Source organism: Tetrao urogallus (genome assembly GCF_951394365.1).
Source record: "Tetrao urogallus genome assembly, chromosome: 13".
In the NCBI taxonomy this organism is placed as follows: domain Eukaryota; kingdom Metazoa; phylum Chordata; class Aves; order Galliformes; family Phasianidae; genus Tetrao; species Tetrao urogallus.
This window is the reverse complement of record NC_136826.1, coordinates 3476828-3502987: the sequence shown is the minus strand read 5'-3', so window position 1 is coordinate 3502987 and position 26160 is coordinate 3476828. Positions and strand designations below refer to the sequence as shown.

Genomic DNA, 26160 nt, shown 5'->3' with positions numbered 1-26160 from the left:
ACAAATTGCTTCTAACAAGGTGAAACTTTTACGCACCATTCATCCAGCATGCTATACAGTCCTTATCAAAAGAAATGAAGCCCCTCTTTAGAGAGTGAGAAAAGAACATGCTATTGCTTAGCTGAGAGCCTAATTTTCACTATCTCAGGCCAATCTAAGAGAGAGGATTTGATTTAACTGTTGATTTAACTTGTTCAGATGCTTCAATTCAGTTGCACATTCCTCAAGCACTGCAGAAATTTCCTTTGCATTTGGCAGTTTTTACCACTTGCTCCCATTACAGAATCACAGAATGGCCAGGGTTGGAAGGGACCTCAATGATCTTGAAGCTCCAACTCCCCTGCCACAGGCAGGGCCACCAACCTCCACATTTAATACCAGACCAGGCTGCCCAAGGCCCCATCCAACCTGGCCTTGAACACCTCCAGGGATGGATGGGGTGCCCACAACCTCTGGGCAGCTGTTCCAGCACCTCACCACTCTCATAGTAAAGAACTTCCCCCTGACATCCAACCTCAATCTCCCTTCCCTCAACTTAAAACCATTTCCCCTTGTCCTGCAGTTATCTAGCCTTTCAAAGAGTTGATTCCCCTCCTATTTGTAGGCTCTCTTTAGGTACTGCAGGCTGCAATGAGGTCACCCTGCAGCTTTCTTTTCTCTAGGCTGAACAAGCCCAGCTCCCTCAGCCTGTCTCATTACCAGCCTCCACCTGGACACAGAGCATTGATCACCACCCTCTGTCTGCAGCCTGTTTCTTATCCATCGAGTGGTCCACCCATCAAATCCACATCCCTCCAATTTGGAGATAAGGATTGGTGGGGGACCATGTCAAAGGCCCTGCTCATGTCCAGGTAGATGACATCAGTAGTTGTAAGAGATTATTCTTTTACATCACTGTCTCAAAGCTTGCTGGGGACAGAGATGAATAAGTCCAAACAAGTCCTGGGCAAGAGTTGTGAAATCCTTCATCTGAGGGACACAGATGGCCAAGGCCAGGGGCAACAAGAGAGAGATAAGCCGCAGCTTAATGGCCGTGAAGCGGCCTTTTGCGTGGCCTTATCTCGAGGAAGATGGCCATCTCAGAAGGTGCTGCGCATGACTCTTACCCAAGTGCCCAGGAATGCCACGATGGCAGAAGAAGGAGGATAAAAAGGGGACCTACAATCATGAGGTTGAGGTTTTCTGGCAAAAGATTCCTCATGAAGAAGAAGTTTCTGCCATGAGAAGCCTCACAACCTGCCTTTCTCCTTCCTGGACTTGCTCTGCACTCTACCATGATGCTGAAGAAGAACAGAGGTGTCTGCCATCAGAATCTTCACTACAGAATTCCTGCATGCTGACAGACTCTCCTGGGCCTGCTACCTGAGTCCTGCTGCTTCCTCTCCGATTTGGAAAACATGTGATAACCACAGCAGGCAACTCCACTGAAATACGAATAAAGTTCATATACTAATGCAATATTATGCATCTCTCTCTTTCTGATGCATACTACTTCATCTTGAGTTCACCAAGAAATAATGCTGATTTCTTCCATCCCACTCAAAGAATCAACCCCTTCACACAGTCTTTAAGTCAGCAAGACAGATCACTTCCATGAACAGAACCAGCACAAGTCCCCCAGGTAAAGCTCTGGGCACCTATAAATCAAAGTCAGCAGAGATTTCCAGCCTTGCTGTAAATATCAGTACAAAATAATAGATCCAAAGAAGCACTACTATACTCCTAGAGCTTTTGGATAAGATGGGTTAAATGAACAAGTTTGATAAAAGTGTATTTACAATCCTTTGCATGTGAGTACTCTTTTTCCCATCCTTCTTTTCTAGCCTAAAATGTCCTACAACCTCCCAGAGACAAACAAGTTCTACCTTGTCTCCTCTGGTTCCAAGCAAAGCCCTTCCTCATCTCTGAGACTCAGCTTTCTGTTAAGTCCTTGCCCTTGTTTCACAGCAAAAAGGCCAACAACTCCTCTCATGTATCTTTTCAACCCTTTAACCTGCTCCACCTGCTCTTGGAAAATATCTTGACTATTACCATTGTTTCAGGAAATCGGGAAATGTGAGATTCTGATCATTTAAATCTTGTTGATACACAAAAGCTCAACTGGGAAAAAAAGCTTCTGCTACTTTAATTAGTAGTACATTTAATACAAAAATTAAACGTGCTATGGCCATACCAAAAATTAAGAGATGCATATACATGAAAAGCTAAGTAATTAAACGCATGCATTTAGACAAATCAGTTTATAAACGCAAAGCCTTGAGACCTTCATCCCTACGGCATGGGCGATGTGCTGTCAGTTCTCCTGTTTCCCAAGCAAGTTATTCAGGCTTCAGCTCATACTCCTAAGAGTACCAGTTGCTCTCATTAGTGCTACCTGAGAAACACACACCCTGCTTTGAGATTCCAGAAAATATTCATTCAGGACTCGCCCAGCTCACAGTCCATACCACTGAGTGTTCTGACTCATTTTTATAAGCTGATTTCACACAATTTGAGGTCAGATTATGATGTGCTTCATCACAACTGGATCCACACCGTGTGAGTGAGGCTACCATAAACACCCTATCCCAACTCTGCTATGTGTGTATGGGAGGAGGAATGACAGCACAACATTGCTGCATGAGTGCTACCTTGTTCTGCTGTCCCTATTCTTCATGGATGGGCTGACACACTTCCTCACTCCCAGCAGCTCCATGAAACAAGACACGTTTGTTGCACACATGCACATATTCTACTTGTTGTTGGCAAGTACTGCTGACAGTAGTGCATGTTCCAGCAGCTTCAAGGGATGCTCAGGCATTTTGCCTGGACATTTCAACACCAACCCTCTGTGTACATGTAAAACCTGTAAAGCGGTACAGAGCTTCAGTATAGAATCCCAGGATGAACTCTGTCTCTAGCTGCATCTTTGCCTTGCCAATATGATGAATCTCATGCTGGATGACTTTCAAAGCTGGTTCACTCCTTTTGTTCATAAGCTAGAAAAAGGGTTTATGTGATTAGCAGGGCTAAGCTAAACACATAGCAGCTAATGGGAAAGATCAGGAGAGAAATGCTTAAGGTTCAGTCCACTAAAAAGAACCAGCATCCATTCTGTCACACAGGGTCTCAGTGTTTGTTTGGGGAAGGATCGGTAAGAGCGCTTTCTTCTGTATCTCTGTACCACAGAGACCAAAAGAAAGGGAGTCTGTATGATGCTTTACAGGTTTCAGAGGAAATAAATGGAGGGTGATTATCAAAAAGCTCAATTTAACTGTTCAGGCTCAGATTGCTCTCTAACACATTTATGCAGTAAAGTCGATCAGTAAAGCAATCCTGGAATATTTCAGTTAGGATTCTGGCATGTTTCCTGAACAGTGCCTTAGTTCATACATTATACTGCTGAAAGCAATGAAGCAATGTGCCCTAAATAAGAATGTCAAAATTTGCCTCTTTGTCAGGGTAAATTACTTATATTTCACACAAACATTGCTAAGCAGTATCTATGACTTACCATTCAATATAAATACAAGTTCTAGGCATTACAAGATGGTAAAATCACTCATTCTTTAAAGGCTGATAGTGAAAGAAACAGATCGTTTTCTTATTGCACATAACTACATAGAGTTATATCATTCTTTAAATCTAGATAATGGATGTTCTACCACAAGGGTCTTTAAACTCTGTGTGTGAGCCAGAAAGCTCAACGGAATCAAGGTTTACTGCAATTCTTGCCCATTTTGACTCCATTGGTGTTTTACAGGCTTCCAAACACGCTCTGCATGTTCTGCTATTCTTTGCCATATTTAGAGACAATAATGGACTGATATTTAGAGAAATAATGTGAAGATTTTAAATCCTTTCCTTATTTGGAAAGTGCAAACAAAATGCACTATATCAACTTGACAGATGCAACTGAGAAGAATTAAAGGGGTAAACAAGATTTTATAAACAAGAATTATCCTTACATTGAAAATTGCCACATTTAATTCCAAGAAAACTGTCTGTGAATCTCCTTTATGTCCTTTCTCCTTCCTGCACTGGGGTCAAAGCAGCCCTAAAGCCAGTGGACCTCCCCTGCTCTGAAGAATAAACATGTTAATGCTGCTAATAATGAGTTGAGCATTAACTGTTAATTCTTCAGACATTTGACTTTTCAGCAGGTGCTGAATTCAGGTGTTGCTAACGCTGGTGTGGCTGCTGCCACCATTTTCTTTTTTTTTCCCTTTACAGAAGAATCATCTCTACAAACGGAGATAAACACTCCTTGAAATGCAGAAACACAATACAGAACTTAAGAAGCCAGCTTTGTGCTAAGAGGACTTCTTTTGCATCTGACTGTTGATGGAAGGCGATTAAAAGCAGGGGTCAGTCATTTACATTTTTCATTGCTGTTTTCAGAAGATACTCAGCCTACATAGGTATGCTGTACCACCACCTGATGTTCTGAAATCCCTGAAACTCACCAGCTATTAAAGCTGTGTCTTTCTAGATTCCACAGAAAATTGGTCTTATCCCAGTCTTACCACCAAAAATGTTGTGTCCTACACATCTGTGTTTTTTCAATGCAACTATTTCACCCTCCCCCAGTCATATCCATCACTTTAGTTTTGTGGAAGATATAATGAGCCTGGTTCTACAGACCTCTTCTTTTATCAGCTCAGATCTCTCATTCCCCAGGGAAAGCAGTACAGCAGCGACTTGTCCTTTGATAGCAATAGATAACTAACCTCATTTTGTAAAAGCAGAACGAAACAGAAGAGTTATTCTTTGTCTTCAGCAGCACTGAATCAGACCTCATTGCCATGTAATGAACCCAGTTGAAGAAAACTCAACGCCTTATGCATAATCATCAGGAAGCTTACAATCACACTGTTTCCTTTTCTTTCTCTCTTTCCTTTTTTTAATTTTTTTGCTATTTACCTGGTGTTTATTCAACAGAGTACCACAGTGGAGGTGAATGGGACAGGTTATACTTTCCAGAGCTCTGCCCTTCTGCATACCTACCTATCAGTTATGCTCAGATCATATTTTTTGTATTTCTGTGGCAGTAATGATTAAAGATGTAGTTGCTTTTAGAAACTAAAGCAAATATTTGGAAATCTTAGCCATGCAAGCCAGGCCTTTAGATACCTGCTAATGTACCTCAGCTTTCACTCAGCCAATGTTAACCAATCAAAAAGTGCTTAATAGCCAATGCTAAACCTATTTACCAAAGGTTTTTTTCTTGATTTCAAATATCCTTAGATACCTACTGAAAAAAAAAAAAAAAAAAAAAAAAGGACAGCATTGCAAGCTTGGACAGCTATTTAGTTACAATGCCAAAATACGGTGGTCTATGTGCACCTGTGTCTGGACTGAGGTCCCACTCTGTAAGCTGTCATTATACAAAGAAAAAGTCCTTCTATAGTTCTACAAGGATGAAGTTCATTATGATCTAAATAAGAGAAAGAAGATGCACGTCACAGAGATCTCTTGGTGAGATTTGCTTTAAGTGATCTGCATGACTGGAATCAGTGGTTTGGGTGCAGCAGACAGGATAAATCAAAATAATTTAGGACGAGAGGCCTGTGTTGTACTGACAGATGGGGAGTGAACAATCTGTACAAAGCAGCGTTTCTCAAACAAAAATAAACCAAAACGTTAGTTAAGAAACATTTTGGAAATTTAAATAAATAAAAGCTTCAGTATTGTAATCTAATGTACCACTTTTATCATTAAACCAAGAGAAGTCCTTCACTTTACCACAACAGGAAGAAGGCTATGAAAACCACAAGCCAGCCTCTCCACACCTTCATAGGGTGTTACTCCACACCACTGCCTTCAGTGGAATCACGCGTGGACTGCAGCAGCACCAAGCAAGAGGAGGGATGGACCTGAAGACTGGAAATGAACTTGAGATTTTTGATGAAATATAATCCCCAGCACGAGATGCAAAAGGTGACTTTTGTGACAAGCATCATCCAAATTCTTAACGGCTTTCTGTGTGTAACCTCATCTTCCTTCACCCTGACATAATCTTAATTAGTCTTAGTTCTACTGCAGAGAAGCCCACTGAGGCAGTTAGCACCATGTAATTAATCAGATGTTTCACACGTATCACAGTAACCAAGTGTCAACTTTCTGATACAGCTAACACAGAAAAAACTGTGCCCCTCCTTTTCACATGAACTGAACCATGTGGCATGGAATAAACACGGGACTTTTCCTTCTAAGCACTGCTTAATGTCCTTTCTTCCTCTAACAGATATTTCCTAATGCAAAGTATGTATATATATATATACATACTTTATATATATATATATATTTTTTTTTTTTTTCTGCTGGTACAGGAAAACACACAATTTGGTATTTCTCTTAAATTTCAGCTTCTTCACAGAAGAAGTCCAGCAGCTGAAGCAAGCAATAAGAGATAAGTGTTGCTTCTGGAATTCATAAATCTCAGGCATTATTTTTTTTCCCTGTGTGCTTTAGCAGCCAAGTTCCTGTTTTTAAGAAATGCAATTTTGCACCTGCACATAAATATGCATTTGAAAGCACTATCTGCAACATGCAGTCATCACATAGCAACAGAAAAAGAAGTACTTACGTACAATAAACATATACAATGCACACACATTAATTCACTGGATTAAAAGCTTCACCACCTATCTAAGTAATTGTAGATATTAGCTTTGTTCTACAGTTTGAGATTTATCTTTTGTCCTCATTGCAGGAGCCAAATGCTGTGGTGTTGTGCCTACTGGCGCCGCGGGGGAAGCCATATGATTATGTTGTTTGATGGCAAAGAAGGAAAAAAAAACATTGCTTAAGGAAAGCAATTTTATAAAGAAGCTGACTGTCCATTCTCCTAAGCTTGCCCTGAAATAGTTCAAGGAGCAGTATAAAACCACAAGAAGGCTTTGTACAGCATCTGTAATACGCAGTGGTATTTATTAATAGCAAATCCAATACTTAATACACAGCAGTGTTTTGCTTGCAAGAACAACTTACTCCATAACTAATATTCACCATAAGAAAGAGCAGCCTAATGTTTTGCAATTTCTCAGATTCTCAGAACAAACCAGTGAGATGATAATCCTCCTAAAAGGCAGTATATAATGGTAGTTCATTTCAGGAATTGGCAGGGAATAGCTTAACACCTTCTCTCTAATGTGTTTGTGCTCCAGAGCAGTGAAGTTTCTCACACAGGAATTACTAAGAATTGTAACAGCCCCAGTGTTTTCACCTGTGGTGGTATCTCAGGATAGGAACACATATAGTCTTATTTGCTATCTGAAACATAGAGTCACCATTACTGTGGAAGATTTTGGGATGTCTTTTGTACCTAAATGCCTATCACAAGACATGAGGCAGGCTACTGGAACTGCCAAAAGTTTCAGGTGCTGTCATCCATGATTACTGTTTGCCAAAGGAAGGAATAGAATATCTGTTTCTCACTTTCTAATGCCGTGCTCTCTTCTATACAAATCTTTTAAATTTCTTCTAATGCTGGAAAAATACAGTAATTGTAGTTTTGATAGAACTGCTGCCAGCTTTGTTTTATAACCTGAATAAACCCAGGGTAACAAAATACAGTTAATAGTTCACTCTTGCTCCTATTTTAGCAGAAGGCAAATATGTTATCAAACAACAGCAGTGAGCGGGTATGTAAAGGACGGAAAGATAAGATGTGGCAGATGCACATCAGAAACAACTCAAAGCACATCATCAAGCTATGTATATGCACTGATGACTCTTCCATCTCAAAGGCACCGGTGTCCTTTATCTTCTAACTCTCAGCTACATTTTATAATCCTAGAGCCAGCTATGCTCTCATCTAACTCAGACTCCCCACTCTGGTAGCCTCAGTCTGAATGTCTGACAGAACATTTGGCTAGCATAGCATGCACACTAGCCACAATGGGCTCACAATGTGATTTTAATTAGTATTTCTAAGATTGTTAGCAGGATGTGAATGGAAAGTACACAGGCAGAAAGCAACAGAGCTTAAGCAAAATTCATGGGGCTAATTTCACCAGCAAGATCTGTGATTTAAAAACTCATGGCACTCTTAGCTTTTCCATATTTTTCTTAACCAACCTTTTCTACCTGATCTCGATCTAAGCAATACTTAGCATCTCCAGATCACTAAAAAATGCTGAACTCCTGGCATTCCACTACTTAGCAGTCTGAAAACCACCTTCAGTGTACAGTAAGTCCTTAGTTGGGTGATATAATTAATCTTCAGTGTAAAAACCATAGCCACTGAAGACTTGCTCTCCACCACATACGTAGTAGGTCAGGGTATCAGAACTCTGTCACGGGAACTCTGTCACGGGAATTGGGAATGGAATAGGAGATTCTTTGGCTCTACCCAGATTCCTCTGAAGGTGTTGGAGTTATTAATGAAAAAAAACTGGTAGGAAGGGCAGTGACACTTCTACCTGATGAAAGAAATATAAAAACCTGTAACTAAGCAAATTCGGTATATTCAGAGAAGCTGGCAACAGTTGCTCCACAGAAATATGCAAGTTTCACAGAAAACAGCCTCTGCTGTTCAGATCTACCTTTGACAGGATTTGTTACCAAGGGTGCAGTAATTCGCCAGCAGTTGGTTTAACCATGGATACACTGACTTTAACGTATCTTCATTTTGTAAAGTGTATCTCTGGTCACTCTTGTCAGGTATCTACCTTCATCTCTAAATATCTGTGTGACACATCTAGAACATCTTTACTCTAGCAGAGCCCTAAAGCACTTTATGCATTATATTCTTAGACTGCTATTGATGCCCAGATGTTTCCAGCATGTATATTGGCATGGACTGTTTTTATCCAGCAATGGGAGAAACACATTTATGTAAAGCAATGAGGGATTTACAATGCCATGCAGAGCAGAAAGTCTTGCTTAACAGTATTCTTCATATTGTTGATTTTATTTATTTTGCAAGGACTCAGAAATCCTGGCGAGTGTTGATTTTGAAGCTGTGTTGAAACCAGGTGTTCCAAATTGAATGCTTACATTATCCTCCAGCTAACGTCTTTACAAATGACAAGTGCAATGAAGATGCCCTCTTCTCATCTATCCCCTCATTTTTGTTCCTTCGAAACAAACTTTTTTTCTAGGAATTTGCAACCACTGATTCTGGTAATAGTGAGAACTATTTTAGCGAGAACTACTGGTGATCAGTGTATGGTTGGACTGGGTGATCCTGTGGGTCTTTTCCAACCTTGGTGATTCTATGATTCTATAATACTTGTGCAAATTATAAAGCAGGGAAGTCAAATCAAACAACAGTGCTTACCCCGTTCTGTGTCATAGAGGTACACAAACTTCTCCCACTTGTAATAGGTCAAGAGACTCAAGATGGCTCCTTTTAATGCTGGCCGCATTTGGATGACAAACTGCACGTCTGCATCTGTTGGGAAGCTGGGTGTGATGAAGGACGTGTGAAGGGCTCCACAAAATGACGTCAGTGTGTTCATTGACATCTGGTCATAGAATCCAAAGATGGCATAAACTCCTCTGGAAAACTGTGAGCAAACTGACAAAGAGAAACAGGGGAATTAAAAACTGAAATACAATGAATGCAAAAAAACAAAAACATGTTGAAGTACATTTGAAGTAAGCCCACTTACTGAATCCTGAAATTATTTTGCATGATGCAATAGACCAAATGAATTTGTGAGATATTATGTAGCCGACAGAGAGATTGCATCAGAGATGGCAAAGGAACCTCACAGGCTAAGTGCAAAGCTCTGTCCATAGCAAGGACTGTGATTGTGATTGTGAGATAAATGAAGTACAATACAGCACAGAAGCACTTCTAAACCGAAACATTTCTGGACTGAGATAAGCAAGTCCCATTTGTAATAAAAAATATGCTTCCAAGAAAAATGACTCAGCGTTAACAATTCCACTTGCCAAGAGTTGGATTGAACAACAATTTTCAAATAGCCCATTAACCATTTTTGCCAAAACTCTGCATACGTAACTTTTCAGAAAGCAAGGAGAATATGTTACTGGTTAGGAAGACATGACTTCTAAAAAAAAAAAAAAAAAAAAAAAAGTACAACATTGCTATTTCTGTAAGTATCATCATGAAACGTTTCCTATCATAAATGCTATTCAGAATCACCAAAGCCTGTTAAAGTAATTTCTTAAAGGATTCTCCACCATATTAGCTCATTAGCCTCACAGATAACACCTTAGATAGGTACTCAGGTGTGAAAATTCAATTTTCTTCCAGAGGTGCAGATGCAAAAATAGTAATGCCATTAAGGAATTTAAGTGTTTAAGGCACTCTAACAGGCCTTGACCAGAAGTAGACACCAGCAGCAAATAACAGCTGACACAGGCAGAAAAGAGATGCACACGAGACAGGAAAGGGAATGAGTACCGATATCCTAAAGAAAAGTTTGCAAAAGTTCCCAACCACAGCCAAGAAGAGATATAAAAGAAGTTACCATGCAGCAAGAATTAATTCCCAGAGGCACGACTGAGGAATTAAACACACGGTTTCAAAAGGCATTTCATTAAACTATATACCAGCAGGATAGAAAGCAGAAAAGCTACCATAAAAATTATCCGCTGAAGTAACAAATAAAAGGCAGTAACTTACAGGTGAACAAAAGGGAAAAATAAAGACTATGCGACAAAGTCTGGCAGTCTCCAAATCATTTCAATGGCATATAAACTCTCTAATTCCATCATAACAGTCACTGAAGTGGGGCAAGCAGGAGCTGGGTGTCCTCAAATACACTGAGTCAGTATCTCACGGATCAGGCTTCTCTTACATATTTATTAATGGCCTAGTTTACCAGTTTTTATGTAGATTCTTACTGAGGAGAAAGCAAAAGAGAGCAAGTCCGTGTATTCCAGGAAATATCCCTTCACACAATGCAAACAAAGCATACCTCCAAAAGCCTCCTGATGCCAAATGCCCAGAGCATTTCAAGCGATCCCAGATTCACCTGTTCTTTCTTATCAGCTCTGAGACTCAGGAATACTTCTGAACTATGACTCCAGTGAAATCTCAGAGTTATAGGAACCTGAATGAAGACTCAGCAGGGGCTCAGACAGCTTGTGCTTACGTTAGCATAAGCTAACGCTCTCAAGCAGCGAGTAAGCAGAGACTGAAATCAGGCTGTGGACAGTCTGTTCAAGGAACGTTTAGATGCTGCATTAAGGGACATGGTTTAGTGAGAACTGTTGGTGATCGGTGGATGGTTGGACTGGATGATCTTGCAGGTCAGAATCACAGAATTGTAGGGGTTGGAAGGGACCTCCAGAGATCATCGAGTCCAACCCCCCTGCCAAAGCAGGTTCCCTACAGCAGGTCGCACAGGTCGGCATCCAGGCAGGTCTTGAACATCTCCAGAGAAGGAGACTCCACCACCTCCCTGGGCAGCCTGTTCCAGTGCTCCGTCACCTCACTGTAAAGAAGTTCTTGCGCATGTTTGTGCGGAACTTCCTATGCTGCAGTTTCCAGCCGTTTCCCCTTGTCCTGTCTCCACTCACCACTGAAAAGAGTCCGGCCTTGCCATTCTGCCCCCCACACCTTAGATGCTTATAGACCTGGATCAGGTCTTTTCCAACCTTCAGGATTCTGTGATTCTATGCTTTTATGACCATAATTAAGTCCTTCTCCAAGCACCATCCAACAGCAAAGATGGAGCTACTGTTGGCAGCAGACAACCCACTGCAGCCAAGAGCTTCTGATCTGCCCTTTTGGATACTTGCACCTATTTTTCCTACAGAATTCTGGAGGATCATCAACAAAAGTATCCCCCTGCCCAGAGCTATTTTCCAACTTAGATCTCTGTTCACTGCAGATCTTCAAAATTTAACACTTTTAATAGGCTATCAGTAGACCAGCTTTTAATATCTTCATCTCTTAAGCTCCTCTGCTTTTTTCTTTATAGCTTATTCTTCTTGACTAGCTATTCTGCATGCACTGTAGGGTGCCAATTCAATTTTACTGGCCCATTTAAAAGCCAAATAAACCTTTGTTTTTATAAGGGGGAGATAAAAAGACCAATTATCTTGGTCCTCGATGTTCATTTGTGTTCTGAACTGACAATTTTGTTATGGTTTTGTAGCACTGGGTCTTTTGTTTATTCTGTGACCTAATCTCTTCTACGATCAGATGAAGCTCCTGAAGACACCGATGAAGCCATGGCCATCCAAAAACCAAACACATCATTACATTCATTTTAATGATATTACTATTCTAACATCAAATTATTCTAAATCAAAGCAAAATAATAATTACTAAAAAAAAAGTAGCTAAACCTTAGCTTTCAGCTCATTATGCAAACTGCCTTCCATTGACATTCACAACAATCCTCATTTTAGAGTAAGAATTCTGGTATTTTCCTTAATTAACCACCATTGATTTATATTTGTTTTTCCCCCTTTTGAAAAACGCACATGGTCAAACTCATACTCTGGCATTAAAAAACTGATTTGGATGAATCCTGATGAAACCTCACTGCCCCCAAAATGGCCTTTTTTCTTTCTTTTTTTCTGAGATGTCTTTAAGATTTGTTTTTCAGTTATTGCTTCTAATACTGAGGATGTACAACTATTCACAGGACAGCACATATCCAAGTTGCTTTACCACCTCATCTGAAAGAGCTGCAAGCTCCATAAGAGAGGGACAGAGGGTTCTAAGTAGCCCCTATCCAATGGAGGACCACAATAAGCTGTAACTTTAGCATTAGGTGCAGGACAGACACAACTTTACTTAGGTAGGCTTAACTCTGAATTTGTTCTCAGAGTAAACTGAGAGTAAGAAGCCACATGCCATCAGGTTCAAAAAAGGCAGGGACGTATGGCAGAAGCCTGTGAATTCCCAAGCATGCCAAGAGAAGAGAAGGAACTTCTGGGTCATGAGACTGAATTGCTTTCTGCAAAGGAAAGAAAATGCCCAGAGCAAGACTGATCACAGCAGTGAGCACATTTGTTAAAAATGTAATAGTAAAAAGCAACAATGAACAAATAACAACAAAAGCAAAAACGGCAACAAAGCACATACACAGCACCAGCAATAAAAACACAAACCTAACCAAACCCAAATAAATTAAACCTTTGCATCTCAACTGAACAGCAGCTGAACCATCCAGACACCAGTGTGACTCGGTGAACCCAACTTCTTCTGCTCCCCCAGCAGATCCAGTCACATCAGCCCCTTCACAGAAACTTGCCAAGATTAACCAGACAATCATTTTTTTTCACTCTGACCCCATGAAGGCTCCAGGTCAGAATCTCAAAAGGTGCCCCATTTCACACAAGCTATAAGATGCTTAGTGTCTTTTTCATAATTTATTTTTTGCTTTCTAGCTGTATTTAGCTGTCCTACCTTTTGTGACTGTGAGTACTCCTGACACAGCAAGATTGTACAGGCTCTGACATCCCTACTGTCTATTGCCTGGAAGCTAAAGTCAGATATCTCTGACACCTTTTTATTTTATTTTTTTAAGTCCAATTCTCACGCTAAAAAAAAAAAAAAACAAAAAAAAACAAAACAACAAAAAAAAAAAAACCCTGAAACTTGACTAGGAACATTTGTAAGTAGGCTTGGATTTTGCTTGTTGTATAATCAAAGAATAGTAGGATGTTATAATCACAAACAAGAGAGTTAGGCAAAGTAGACTATGATAACAAAAAAGAATAAATAGAAGGCTTACCCCTATCCTGGGCTCACCCATAAAACACCAGTAGAGGTGACCTCCAGAAGAGATCCTTCCCCACTGGTAGCCAGCTCTTAAATAGGTCTAGGAATTGCCTTCACCTGTGCTCCTCTGGCTGACTCATGGCTCGCCTCAGGTGATCAATCAGAGGTTCAGGCCGTGACTCAGCAGCTCCCATACACTTGTTCAAAGAAAAGACGAATAAATCCCAAACAAAAAGGGTGGCTCTTACTGTGTCACTCCTCCAGATGATGCCATTGATGCTCCCCAGCATGGCATGCAGTGCCCTACAGGCCCTGCAGTCAGGGCTGGGATTACAGCATCCGAGACACTTTTCCCTCTCCATGACTATCTGTATGGACAAATCACTTCCACTTTGTTCACACCAGTATCTTGTAAGACGGTATGAAAAAACAAACTCATATCACAAGAGTACTGTAAAGTCTGTTTTATTGATAATTATATCCTTCTGTGGACTGAAACTCTCCATAGGAGTACAGTGACAACCAATACTGCTGTATGTTGCTCACTTTGGTTCCCCAGTTTTGTGTTCTGCATTTCTCTCAGCTGTGAAATAATTTTATTCCCTCCACTTTCCTCTGCCAATTGTCTTGGACTCTGCACAATTCTCATCGTCAAACTCTGCCAATGGACTCAGGGCTCTACTTTCACATACAATAACACACAGCCTATTGCAGACTACTTGCTACTTTCTATTTAAAGTCTCCCCGCTATGACTTCCTTGCTGCAACAATACAAGGGTTATCATTAACTCCACTTCATACAGTAAGCATACCGGCTCTTAGAGAGACTGACAATGTCTCTACTTCTTTCTTTCCCTTTCATTTCAATACACGGAATGAACAGGCAGTCTCTCTCTACTTGCAGCCCTGAGGAAATGAGCACAGCAGTGCCCATGAATGCACAAGGAGCTACGTTGGGGATGCTCCAGGCAATATGATCTGAGCATTTCATTTAAAGACAAACTCACTGTATTTAAAATGATCATTTAAATGAAATGAAATTATCTACTACTAATAAAACTAGTTTTCACATTAAGGCGCTGAATTCTGTCAAGAAAAGATTTCATTGTGCTGTTATAAATTCAGCTGAAGAAAAGAAGCATTTCTGAAATCAATTTCTGAGATAGTTAATAGCAATTATTCATGGAGATGGGGGTCAAGCAAGGAAGTTGCAGCTTGAAATTGGATCCAAATCCTCCTGAGACCTTGGCCATAACATCACTTTGCATCATATCTGATAAAAAACATGCCTTTACAAATATAAAAAATGTCCCCCAGATGAAAAGAAACCTCACAGCAGAAAACAAAATAAAATAATGATCTACTGTTGGTACTTCATTCGTGGAATCAAACAGTTTTCTCAGTGATTCAATTCAAGTATGTTTTATCTCATTCTCAGAAAATACTACTCAACTTGCTATGTTCTATCTAGTGCCCTCTTCATACATAGACTCTTCCCTCACTTTGCATTTCTTTTTAGAAGAGCCAATAAGATAAAAACATGTTTTTATTCCACTAGGAGGAGAAGAGCACTTTTGCAAATGACAGGCATAAGAAATATTCAATTCCTATTTTACAGGCCCATTAACGAAAAGCAATCCAAAATGAATGACCAGATCCAAGCACACCCAAAAGCACTCTCTGAAGATCCCACTCTAGATCACTTCTGTCACCCTATCACAACTCCATCAGACGTTACTAAATGACAGTATTCATTTATTTTCTACTTTCCAGATCACTTTGATCACAATCACAGCTCCTGGGTGCGGGGTGCTCTACAAACGCATTACCACAACCTTGATTTCTTTCAGTATTCCCAATTATTTATGACCTACATGACTCCACTCATTAAATTTTATGCATTTTGGCCTCTGTTTATCCTCCTATAGTCAAATAAAACCCTAACAATGTATGTGAATTTGCCGCTTGCTGGATCTCCTCTTCACACTGATTGAAACATTCATATGAATTTTATGAGCGTATGAAAAATGCCAGCTTGCAACAATAAAAATAGGCCACTTAGGCTATGGCAGTGCTAGTAGGAGCACTAACAGCACTGAGCTACAGGCACACCACAGTGCCAAGGGGTGCCAGCTGAGATCTCTGTGACTGCTCTTTTAAGAAGGTCAGAGCCTTTTGGACAGAAAGGCTGATGAGAGGCCCAGCTTCAGAAAGCACTCTGAAAAGACACGTTCATTCATGCCTGAAAGACTTTGTCCATTAGCATAATTTTACTTAGGTAAAATTACTTAGACACCTCCGCCCACAAACTGCCAGTTCTACACATACACAAATAAAAGCTTCAGTAATTAAAAAAACAATTTAACATACTTAAAATGTCAGTAACAAAGGCATCCTTGAGCACCATGTTGTAAGACAGACAGAAAATCAGACTAAACGCCACCTATATCATCCTGAGAAAGATGTACTTAGCTCTCTAACCATATTCTTCTTATCAGAGAATACATACAGGTGACCTGAGTGATGTGGAATACACTGTGTAACTTGCTGCTATACCTGTCTACTTACCGATCAATTCTGAGCTGCTTTCAAAGCTAAGATGAAGATGATAGAGTCTGAGAGTTCTCCCTCTTTTCATAAACTTGATGAAACTCAAGCACAAAATGAATATTTTGTTTTGCATACATACCAAACTATCATAAATGTTTCTGTTTTCTTAAAGAAAACATGATATTCAGAATCCCTACATTTGCAACACGTTTCTGATGTGTTAGTAACCCAGTAAGGAACCCAGGAGTCAGCCACCCTGAGTCCATGAAGAGTGTCAGCCCCTTATCAGTAAATCCTAATTCCAAAACCATTTTGTTTAACTAGGATCACTACCATACACTGATCTTTTAAAACTCCCAGGATCCAGAGAGCCATGAGAACACTTCTTTTGAAAGACTATTAAATAGATTATCATGGCTCAGTTTGAAGGATAATCTACTGGAATTTGAGGAAACCAAAATAGGTGGTTTAAAGCTTAACATGGATTAAACGTGAGAGAAGATTCAGACATGCCATACAAATCAACCAGTACTTGAAGGCTGATTTTTAAGAAGGTATTAAGTTTTTGAGGACTGTACTTCAGTATGTGCTAATCAGAATACTACATTATCTTCCTTGCTCCTTTACAAGATGAAGTCAAGCTTTCAGATCAGGCACTGCAAAACTACATCCAGGCGCTCTATTTTTAAAGCTATCCATGCAACGGATGATGTTCTCCCACTAACAGTCCAACTTCTGTCCCAGACACACCACCTCCAAAAGCTGCTCACAATGCAAACTTCCCTTTAGTTTTCAGGGGGAAGACATCAAATGCGTACCATGCTGTTTGAGATAAAAGGCTTTTAGAAATGCTTTGTAACACTACTGCAAAATCCAGATATAAATCATGTGCATTTGTCTCATGAGCTTACGACCTTTGCTGGTCTTGACACCAAAAAAGGCATTCAGAGGAGGAGCAGCAAGGTTTCTCTTCTCAATGCTGGAGAGAAATGGAAGGGAACTGATATCTGCCATACCTCATCTGGTATGACTTTCATACAAGCAGCATTTGACAAAGAGATGTTTCTGCTCATTTTCTCAAGAGAATCCTGCCTTGCCAACAATATCATGCACAACGCCAAGGCTCAGCTCCTGACAGCCCCTTGTTCCTGGATGCTGAGAGTTCAGGCACTGGCCTCCGGCACAAGTTCTGGGCTCACTGTTCACTGAGTTCTTCCCTCGGTCTATCAGTCTATCACACATGCATCCACACACTGTTCTCCCCAAAGTGTGCGAGATAAGCCAACACTTGTGGAAAGGAGTCAGAGGACCTGGCAAAGTTTTCCCCAGGAGAGATTAAATATCTCAACAGCAAACAACGGTCACTTGTGTCCTTCACGTCTTAGACTCCACCTCATGCTTCACGCTAAGTCCCTGCAGACACAGTGTGCATGCAATGCCAGTGTCACATATGCTTGAGTTAAATACCTGGTTTCCAATTGTTTTACCATTTGAAGTGCTTCTTATTTCACTCTAGTCTGTTATGCCAGCGTCATTACTTTGGATTATAACTATTTTCCTTATTCTCCAAAGTGATTTTTCTAAAAACATTGGTAAGAGGTAAAATATTAAAAAAAAAATTCATTGTTTCAAAAGTCACGTAGTTATAAAACAAAGACATGTAGCAGCAGTTTACATAGAAGCAGCCAAAGCGTTTTTACCCATATGCATATTCTGGTAAACAGTAACATTGAACAGTTTGACATAAAATCATAAACCTTTCTATTGTTCTATTCAAAGTAACAACAGTTACATCAAGCACAGGACATCAAGCACATTGCTTTGGAACAAGAAAAGCATTTTTGATGTGAATTTCACAAAATCTTGTTGACCAAGGAATATCCAAGTAACTATCATTGTCATTTTCAGACATTATCTATTGACATTATATTATATATTCATTATATATATATATATATATATATATATATATATTATATTCAGACATTATATATTGTACCTCCCATCAATACTTTATGAAACTGGAAGGATATGAAAGAAAAAAAAATTACCCATCAGGAGCATTTTTCAGACTCAGATTGTTATGCAGAACATTAGGCTGAATATCCCAAAATGTAAAAGATTAAAGGCAATCAGACCTGCGGGTCAGTGGCCGGCTAGCTAAAGTACTCCCACACTCTAAACAGATTTCTCAGCCATTTCATTGGAACATCCTGGTACAGAAGAAGTAGAAAGATGAGGGCATATTATTAAATGTATGCTTGTTCAGCAGATCCTTCCCTTATTTCAGAAGTTGACTTCATTCTGGGCCACTGTGGTGAAAAGCAATAAATCAAAACAAGATTCGGGCAGCACGATGAAAGATGAGCTGAGTCGGCTGAGGTGGTGCCATTTATAGGCCTGTGGGGATCTATTACCAAGTGTGAGACAGGAGAGGCAAAATGGTAAACACACCTGGAAACACTGACGTGGGGAAAATTCCCCACAAGGTAAGGCCAGGGATAAGGCTGCCAAGGAGAAAGAGGATGTGATCACAAGTACAGCAGCTGTGCAAGCAGCCTCCAGCTCCCAGTTGGCTCTGTGTATGTCCAGTGCCATACTGGCCAACATACAGCCTGGCTTACCCAAGGCAACAGACCCTAACACTTTCCTGGAGGCTCTGCAACAGGACTCCAGCGGGGACTGTCACAGTGGGTGCCTCCTGGTTCAGTGGGCTAGATGTCACATTTCCATATCTCCTCCCTGTGTTTATTCAGGCTTCATGGGGCTGAGCAATTCTCACCACTCCTTGTGCCATGCTGTTGTCAGATTACCAACCTGAGAGACGTGCCATCAGCTAATGCAGTCAAGAGGAAAGAGCAATGAAACTTGGCTTCTGCAGCCAGGGAAATGATATGATCCAAAGATGCTCCTTAGAGAGCAGCCCAAGTCCAAAGTACCACTGCAGGAGAAGATCCCAAGAACCTCACTGGGAGGTGGATGAGCACCAAGAGGCCCATTCAGCACACTGAAAGAGCATACTATGGGACTGCAGAAGCTAAGTCTCAACTTCCTCTGTAAAGACACCACCTCCCTCTCCCCACATTTAGTTTGGTAGCATTTCTATCTGCCTTGCTGCCCGAAGAGTCCTTGTTACCGATCTCCTGGACCATCATGATCACATCTGACAATAATTCACAGCCCAGTTCCCTCAGCTAACTCAGTGCCTTATTTACAGGAAACAACAAGAATAATATTCCGTATAAATTATGCATAATCACTATTTATCATGCTGGGTTAATTGGCACATAACGAAAGAGTTGTCTGGTGCACAACTGAGTAATGTGGAAGCCAAAAAATGATGGAAACATTACAGCAAAGGCCTGGTTGTGAAAACACTGCCACACATTAACTCTTAGCTGATCTCTGCCCTTCCAGAGGAGGAGGGACAGAATGAGTCTGAAATGATTTGATAATCTCAGAGGGCTTGGACAGATTGTTGAAGCTGCAAATACTGAATCCAGCTCTGCTGTCAGCCAGCAGTGAGGAAAAACGATAACCTGGTGCAATTCCATTGTTTTTCTGGGCTCCATGAAACCCCACCACACTCGAAAGCAGAGAACAACCCGGTCCATCATCAGGGGCAGCGTGAGGTCATGGCCAGTGAGTGTGTGATGGTGACAGCCTTTCTGTAGAATCACAGAACATTTGAGTCGGAAGAGACCTTTGAAAGCCAGCTAGTCCACCTCCCTGCACTGAACAGGGACACCACAGCTCCATCAGGTGTCCGGCCTGACCTTGGGTGTCTCCAGAGAAGGAGCACCACCAACCTATGCCAGCGCCTCATTACCCTTATTACCCCTTTCTCCCATCTCTCAATCTCCAGCTTTATCACAGAGGTAACAGAAAATGACATGACTTCCATAACTTCAAGTGTCGTGTGTTAGAAGTTCTTTTACTCACCACCACCATCTAGACCAGGGAACACTGCTATGATCTCATCACATTCGTTTCCACAAATACAAACGAATGCAGAACTGCAGATTTTAATTCTGGATTATGTTATCTCCATTACAGCTCCTCTACATGGAAAATATAGTCAATAAATAGCTTTCTCCTGGAAATACTCAGACATTTATCAAGTCTATCAAGCTACTCACATTGTTTTCATCTGATGAACATCAGTGGGGTATAAGGCTGCTTTGCATTCACATCTTCCTGATCAGGAGGTTCCTATGCCTGAATTATTGATGTATATTGTAAAGCCTAAAGTGACTCAAGGAGCAATTTTATGTGCTAAAGCATCTTCATTGTGTTGTGGCTTCTTTTTTTTTTCCTTTTCACTTTACTGCAAGCAGCAACCTGGCAAATCTTCTGATTGAAAAAATGTATGTGCTGTGCATTTGCTGTTGCAGATGTATGGTTAACCAGCTTGATCACTGCAAACTTCTGTTTTTACATCCCGAGCTGGTACATGACTGGATTAATCAGGCATTCTGTGCTTCAAACACAGGCCTGCTTCTCTACAATATTTCTTTGTAAATAAAATATGTATATGTAAATATGCAAATAAAATACACATTCAAGCAACTTTGTTGCTATTGAAATAAGTATTTTTTCAACCTACTCTTCAATTTATGAGGGCTGCTTCAAAAGCAATGCCTGCTATTCGGTGATGTTGGCCCACCGCAGCAGAGTTGGTGGCATAGCAATAAAGGTTGAACCTTCCCACAAATACGCCGTTCAATTTTGTGCCCGTGTGACAGATGGAAGCAGAGGGGCAGTCTGACAGAATGGCCTTTGATATGGAAGCATGTACGGAGACAAGGAGTGTCACTGACTTCCTCCACGTGGAAATAATGGGACCCACTGACATCCATCGACGCTTGCTGAATGTCGATGGAGGCCAAACAATGGATATGAGCATTGTAGAGCTGGATGGTGCATTTCAGCTGTGGTGACCACAGCAGTGGGACACCTCTGCTGCTGCAGATTACTATTACGAGTGTGGTATGCAGGCTCTGCTCATTGCTGGCAAAAATGCACATCTGATGGTGGTGATTACGTTCTGTAGCAGAGAATTTACTCTACCAAACAGTGTCATTGTATACTTTCTATGTGTTGTAGCTTCCATGAAAATAAATAGGAGGCATTACTTTCAGAGCAACCTATGTGTATCAGGTCTACTTTCCAACTTATTCCCTGGCCCTCTTGGTTCACAGAGGTGCTCCACTCCCAGAGACGAATTAGTGACCTTAGCCGAAATTCCTCTGTAATTGCAGCATTTATCAGAAATGCCTAAAAATACTCCTCTGGCTTTTCACAACAATCCCTAAATATTTTAATACACCAACAAATTCCAGTTATTCCACAAAAACATTTTGTAACCCCAGGAAGGAGAGGAAAACCAAGGAAAGTCCAAAACAAGGGAATCACGATGTTCTTCAAGTCTTTCCTGGATGTGGGAACAAAACCTCTGACCCTTACGGCAGAAAACAAGTCTGAATTTCAAAACAGCAGTGTGGTGTGGCTCCCTACCTCACAAAGCTGCAGCCAACACCATCTAGAAATGGCCCATCAGGGTGCATTGCTCAGATGAGTCTCACCAGTGCCTCAAATGCAACTGCGCAGACACAGATCAGTGCCACGCTTTGGGGAACAGCCAGAAAGTAGCAGTGTGTACCTCTAAGACAGCAGACCCTGTAGCAAATATATCAGCACCAAACAGCAAACTAGAGCAGTATGGATGATAGCTGGCCATAAATTTCCACGTGTTAAGAAAAGTTCTGGCAGGGCTGTCCGGATGCTGATGCTGGAACTATACCATGAACTCCATGAAAATGTATCCATGTCCTGCCAAATATAAATCTATTGGTTTAATTAACAATATCTTGAAGACTAATAATATACATAATGACACCCAGTTTTAACTTGCAAATGAACGTCAATTTTAGTTTAAATTTAGAATAAATATTTTTCTTTCATTTAAACTATTACAATTGTCATCAAGAAAAGCACTTGTGTCACCCAGCAAAAATCAACTCATCACAAACTCAGGCCCTAAAACAAGAGAGCTCTTTCTTTATGCCACCCCACACACATATACCTTATGTAATTCTATACTCCTCATCAAAACTGCAGGCAATAGAAAGCACTGAGAGAATGTGCCTTTGTGTTTGCTTAAACCAGTATGTTGTATGGAGGCACTGAATTTTTTGCAATCTGTGTTCAAGTAGATTCACCAACAGCGTCAATTCTTTCATAGCAGACCATACACAGATTACTTTTGGACTTGAAAAATGTTGTAGGCCTTAGAATTGATTTCTTTGCTGAACTTAGGTAGTATGGCTTCTTAGATAGATTAATGGAGTGAGTGAAGTGTCTCTCCAGACTACAATAGAAGGCACAAGGGATCTCATTTTCCAAGAAATGTCACTAAGAGGCACAGAAGACTTCTCTGTACTCTGATAGTGTCTATATATTTGTAATTTACATGAGCCAGACCAGGCCCTCCTTCCCACTGGCAATGTTATCAGCAAGACAATACTTTCCTCTAACAAAAATAGTATAGAAACTTTGCATGAGAAAAAGGAATTCGATAACAGAAGAACTTTCTCATAATAATTTAATAAACTGAAGACAGAAAGATTTAAATCCTCTGGTAGTGCTGAATAAAAAGGACTGATATATTCCTCAGCTTCTCCAAGCTTCCCAGAAAAGCCCAGACAATGTTTTTTAGCTCCTGCTCTGCAGATCAACTATAATAGAAAAACAGGCATTCATGTTCCTCTCTTCAGTCATTCTTTGCCTATGGGGCTAAATTCTCTGCTGAATCTTCCATAACTGTGAAACATTCACAACCACCAACAAAACAACCACCAAAAACCCCAACAACTCCCAAAAATCCACATTAAAAATCCAACCAACAGGTTACTACAGACATGGGACTGAGGGACATGTTTTAGTGGGGGAAATACTGGTGGTAGGTGGATGGCTGGACTGAATGATCTTGGAGGTCTTTTACAACTCTGGTGATTCTCTGATTCTGTAAACCCTGCTTGGTTCAGCAGCTCAGAGCAACTAGTCTAATCCCAAGTCTAAATCCTAAAGCTGTTTTACAAAGAAAAGTAACCAGGTTTTGAGTTACTGGACTGCAACTGTTTATGACTCCAGTAGTACATTCGTGTTGCCCTAGCTTCTTTTCCTCACTCTCCTTAATGCACTTGTTCCATCCTTGACTGGTTATAAGGTCAGTTGTTAAAGATCATTTTTAAAGTAGTTTCAGGCCTTGTGTTCTGTGCAGATCCCTCAAGAATTTTTAGGGATTTAACAGCATGCTTTTACGCACAGCTCTTCCCCTTTTCCTTGCTACCTTATAAAGATTGAAAGCTAAAAAGTGATTGAAGTAACACTGAGATACAATCCTGCAATGAGTCTGAATTTGCTCCTACATGTGCAAATAAATTAGGAAAAAGAAGAAGATTGTGCCCTAGCAAGGAGCACTTGAACAGAGTCCATGTCTTAGACAGAAGCAGAGCGTATCTAACACCCAAGGTGCTGGATCCTCTTCCAAGCTGTGGCTGCTCTGCATGCGCTTGGTCCTCTCCTTTCCCCCTCCCAGCCCCCAAACCCAAACTATTCACAAATAAGAAGTATCCTATTACCACCAAATTAGCTTTGCATAAATACGTATTGTGGAGTGTATTGATTGGGAATAAGGAGAAACTGACATAGAAGCGTTTCTCTTCCCAAGAGGACCGTTAGGACAAATGTAAATAATAGAGTATCTGGTATTCCATGATTGTCTTAACATTTTCTTCAGTAAACAGAAGTGACAGATAAAGCAAACAAGTGAAACTAATCATGCTGGATGGAGCTGTAGTCTTCTGACAAGATGTATTTTGATGTTTGTTTCCAAAACTGTGGTACCTAAACAGTCCATTCAAACTTCCCATATGAGGGAAAGTCTAAAGCATAGTCAGTTAATTAGATGCAACGATGTGGGAAATGCAAGATAATTAAGTTCTCCTCCTAAAAGATTTATTTCTGAAGGTCAGGTTTGGGTTATTTGAGGAGAGCAAGTGAGAAGCTTGTCCCACCCCATAAAGCTTAACTCATCTTTATGGGACTCTTCTCACATGCCAAGCAGTTGCACTGTTGTGTAGCTGATTAAGAAATTACTGATTACCATAATATTACACCATGATAGCATTGTACATAGAATTTAAAATTTTTTACCCTCAATACAAGCTGACATTGTCTGCACAAACCAGAAATATGTCTTTCATTCACACCATTTGCTGTGAACAAGAAAAGGAAAAAGAAAAAAGGAAAAAAATCAAGTTTTAAAAAAACAAGGAAAATCATTCACAAGAGGAAACGTGACTAAGAAGACAGGATTTGTTCTTTAAACTGCATAGTCAAAGTTTGTGTGAAAAGTTAAATTGTTGCCTAAGCTTAGAAAAAGAAAAAAAAAAAAAAAAAAAAGAAGATATTTGAATAGATAACCCTGGAAAGACTGGGCGAAGAACTTGTGTTTGTGATCATCTGTTACATCAGTGCCTCTCAAAAACACACTGCACATCGGCTCTCACAGGGGGTGCTGCTGCTAACGAAGATTAAAGGACAAGCCTGAGTCAGAGTATCCAACCAATTCACCCAACCAACCAATTTATACAGATTAACTGTTGTGTTTAAGGAGTGCACAGAATATTTAAGAATACCATGCATAAAGACTTTTAGCTACACATATCACCCCCTCAAATGGCCTCTCCCTGTCTCCTCCTCTCCCTTGGTTTTCTTAAGAGTGCAAATAACCATCACATATAAATCTTACTATTATAAACGACCTGGTATTTTAAAAATAAGTTATTGGCAGCAGCACAGCTATTAGGAGAAAGAATTACATTGATTGGGGTCTGTAGGAGCGCAGTCATGAGTCTTGATTCTCTGTATTATCACACACACGCTTAACTCTACCAAGGCAATTCTGCTCAGTTTTCATGGGAATATTCAATATGTGAAGTTAGTAATTTTTGTGCCTGTCGGCATACATCCTGGGGTACCAGGCAGTGCAGGACAAAAATCAGTCATACTGCAGCTCCAGAAAGAAAAAATAATGCTTAGGCAATTTCTTAAAATTTCCAAGAAATTTTTTCTTTACACTGAAATAAACAGCAGAAAACATCAGCACTTTCCATAATTAAGAAAAGAGAGAGGAAAAGAGAAAAGAAAGACTCACCACTACTTTTTTTCCCCCTCAGACTGTCCTTTCTGCCAAGGAAACTAGAAAGGCAAAGCAGGTGAGAGCACATACCTAGCAAAAATGCCTGCTTCTCAACTCCCAAGCTAGCTCTTTGCACAACTTGATACAGCCACTGCATAGTCAAACTTGAATGCATGCTTTAATTAGAGATAAGAGGAGCACCTACTGTTTGCATTTACAGTCTGTCTGGTTCATGAGCAGCAGGAGCAAGTTCAGCCATCACAACTGTTCAGCTTGTGCCACTCTGATGCGTAATTTCAGCAGGGGAGGCTTCCGTAACAATTAAGCAGAATCATTCACAGATGAAGACGCCCCTAAATTTTGGCAAGTGATGCAGCACTGCTTTACCTCTGCTACTGTTCCTCATTTGCAGCTGCAGCACACACACGTTATCAGAAGAATCCTCCCCTCACGCTTCATGCTGATGGCAAGCACTTGTGGCGGCTATTCTCCATGAACACACAGGACACCTGTTCTGCTAACTCATCAAGTTTTAGGGAGGATAAGCACGTAAATATCCCATCTCCTAACACTCAACTAAAGTTTTAGAGAAATTTAATGGATTTTCAAAAACAAGTCACCATCACTTAGTGTGTTTGTATTACACAGATTCACTGTGGAGACAAAGGACAAGGAGAAGTATGAAGCAGAAAGAAACAGACGGATCTTGCAAGGATCTGAAGCAGCAGTGACAAGAGCTGATCAAATGATGTTTTTTCATTGTAAC

At 40.5% G+C, this 26160-nt stretch overlaps 1 protein-coding gene across 2 annotated transcripts in view; it reads right to left on the bottom strand.

The window, feature by feature from the left end:
• GRIA3 (glutamate ionotropic receptor AMPA type subunit 3) overlaps nucleotides 1–26160 on the bottom strand; it is a gene marked incomplete at both ends in the record, with an annotated part of 142461 nt that overhangs the window by 99316 nt on the left and 16985 nt on the right. For both annotated transcript variants that reach the window (XM_079542008.1, XM_079542007.1), the window contains one exon: nucleotides 9266–9505. In XM_079542008.1, coding sequence (XP_079398134.1) covers nucleotides 9266–9505 — 240 coding nt within the window. The remainder of the gene's footprint in view (nucleotides 1–9265; nucleotides 9506–26160) is intronic.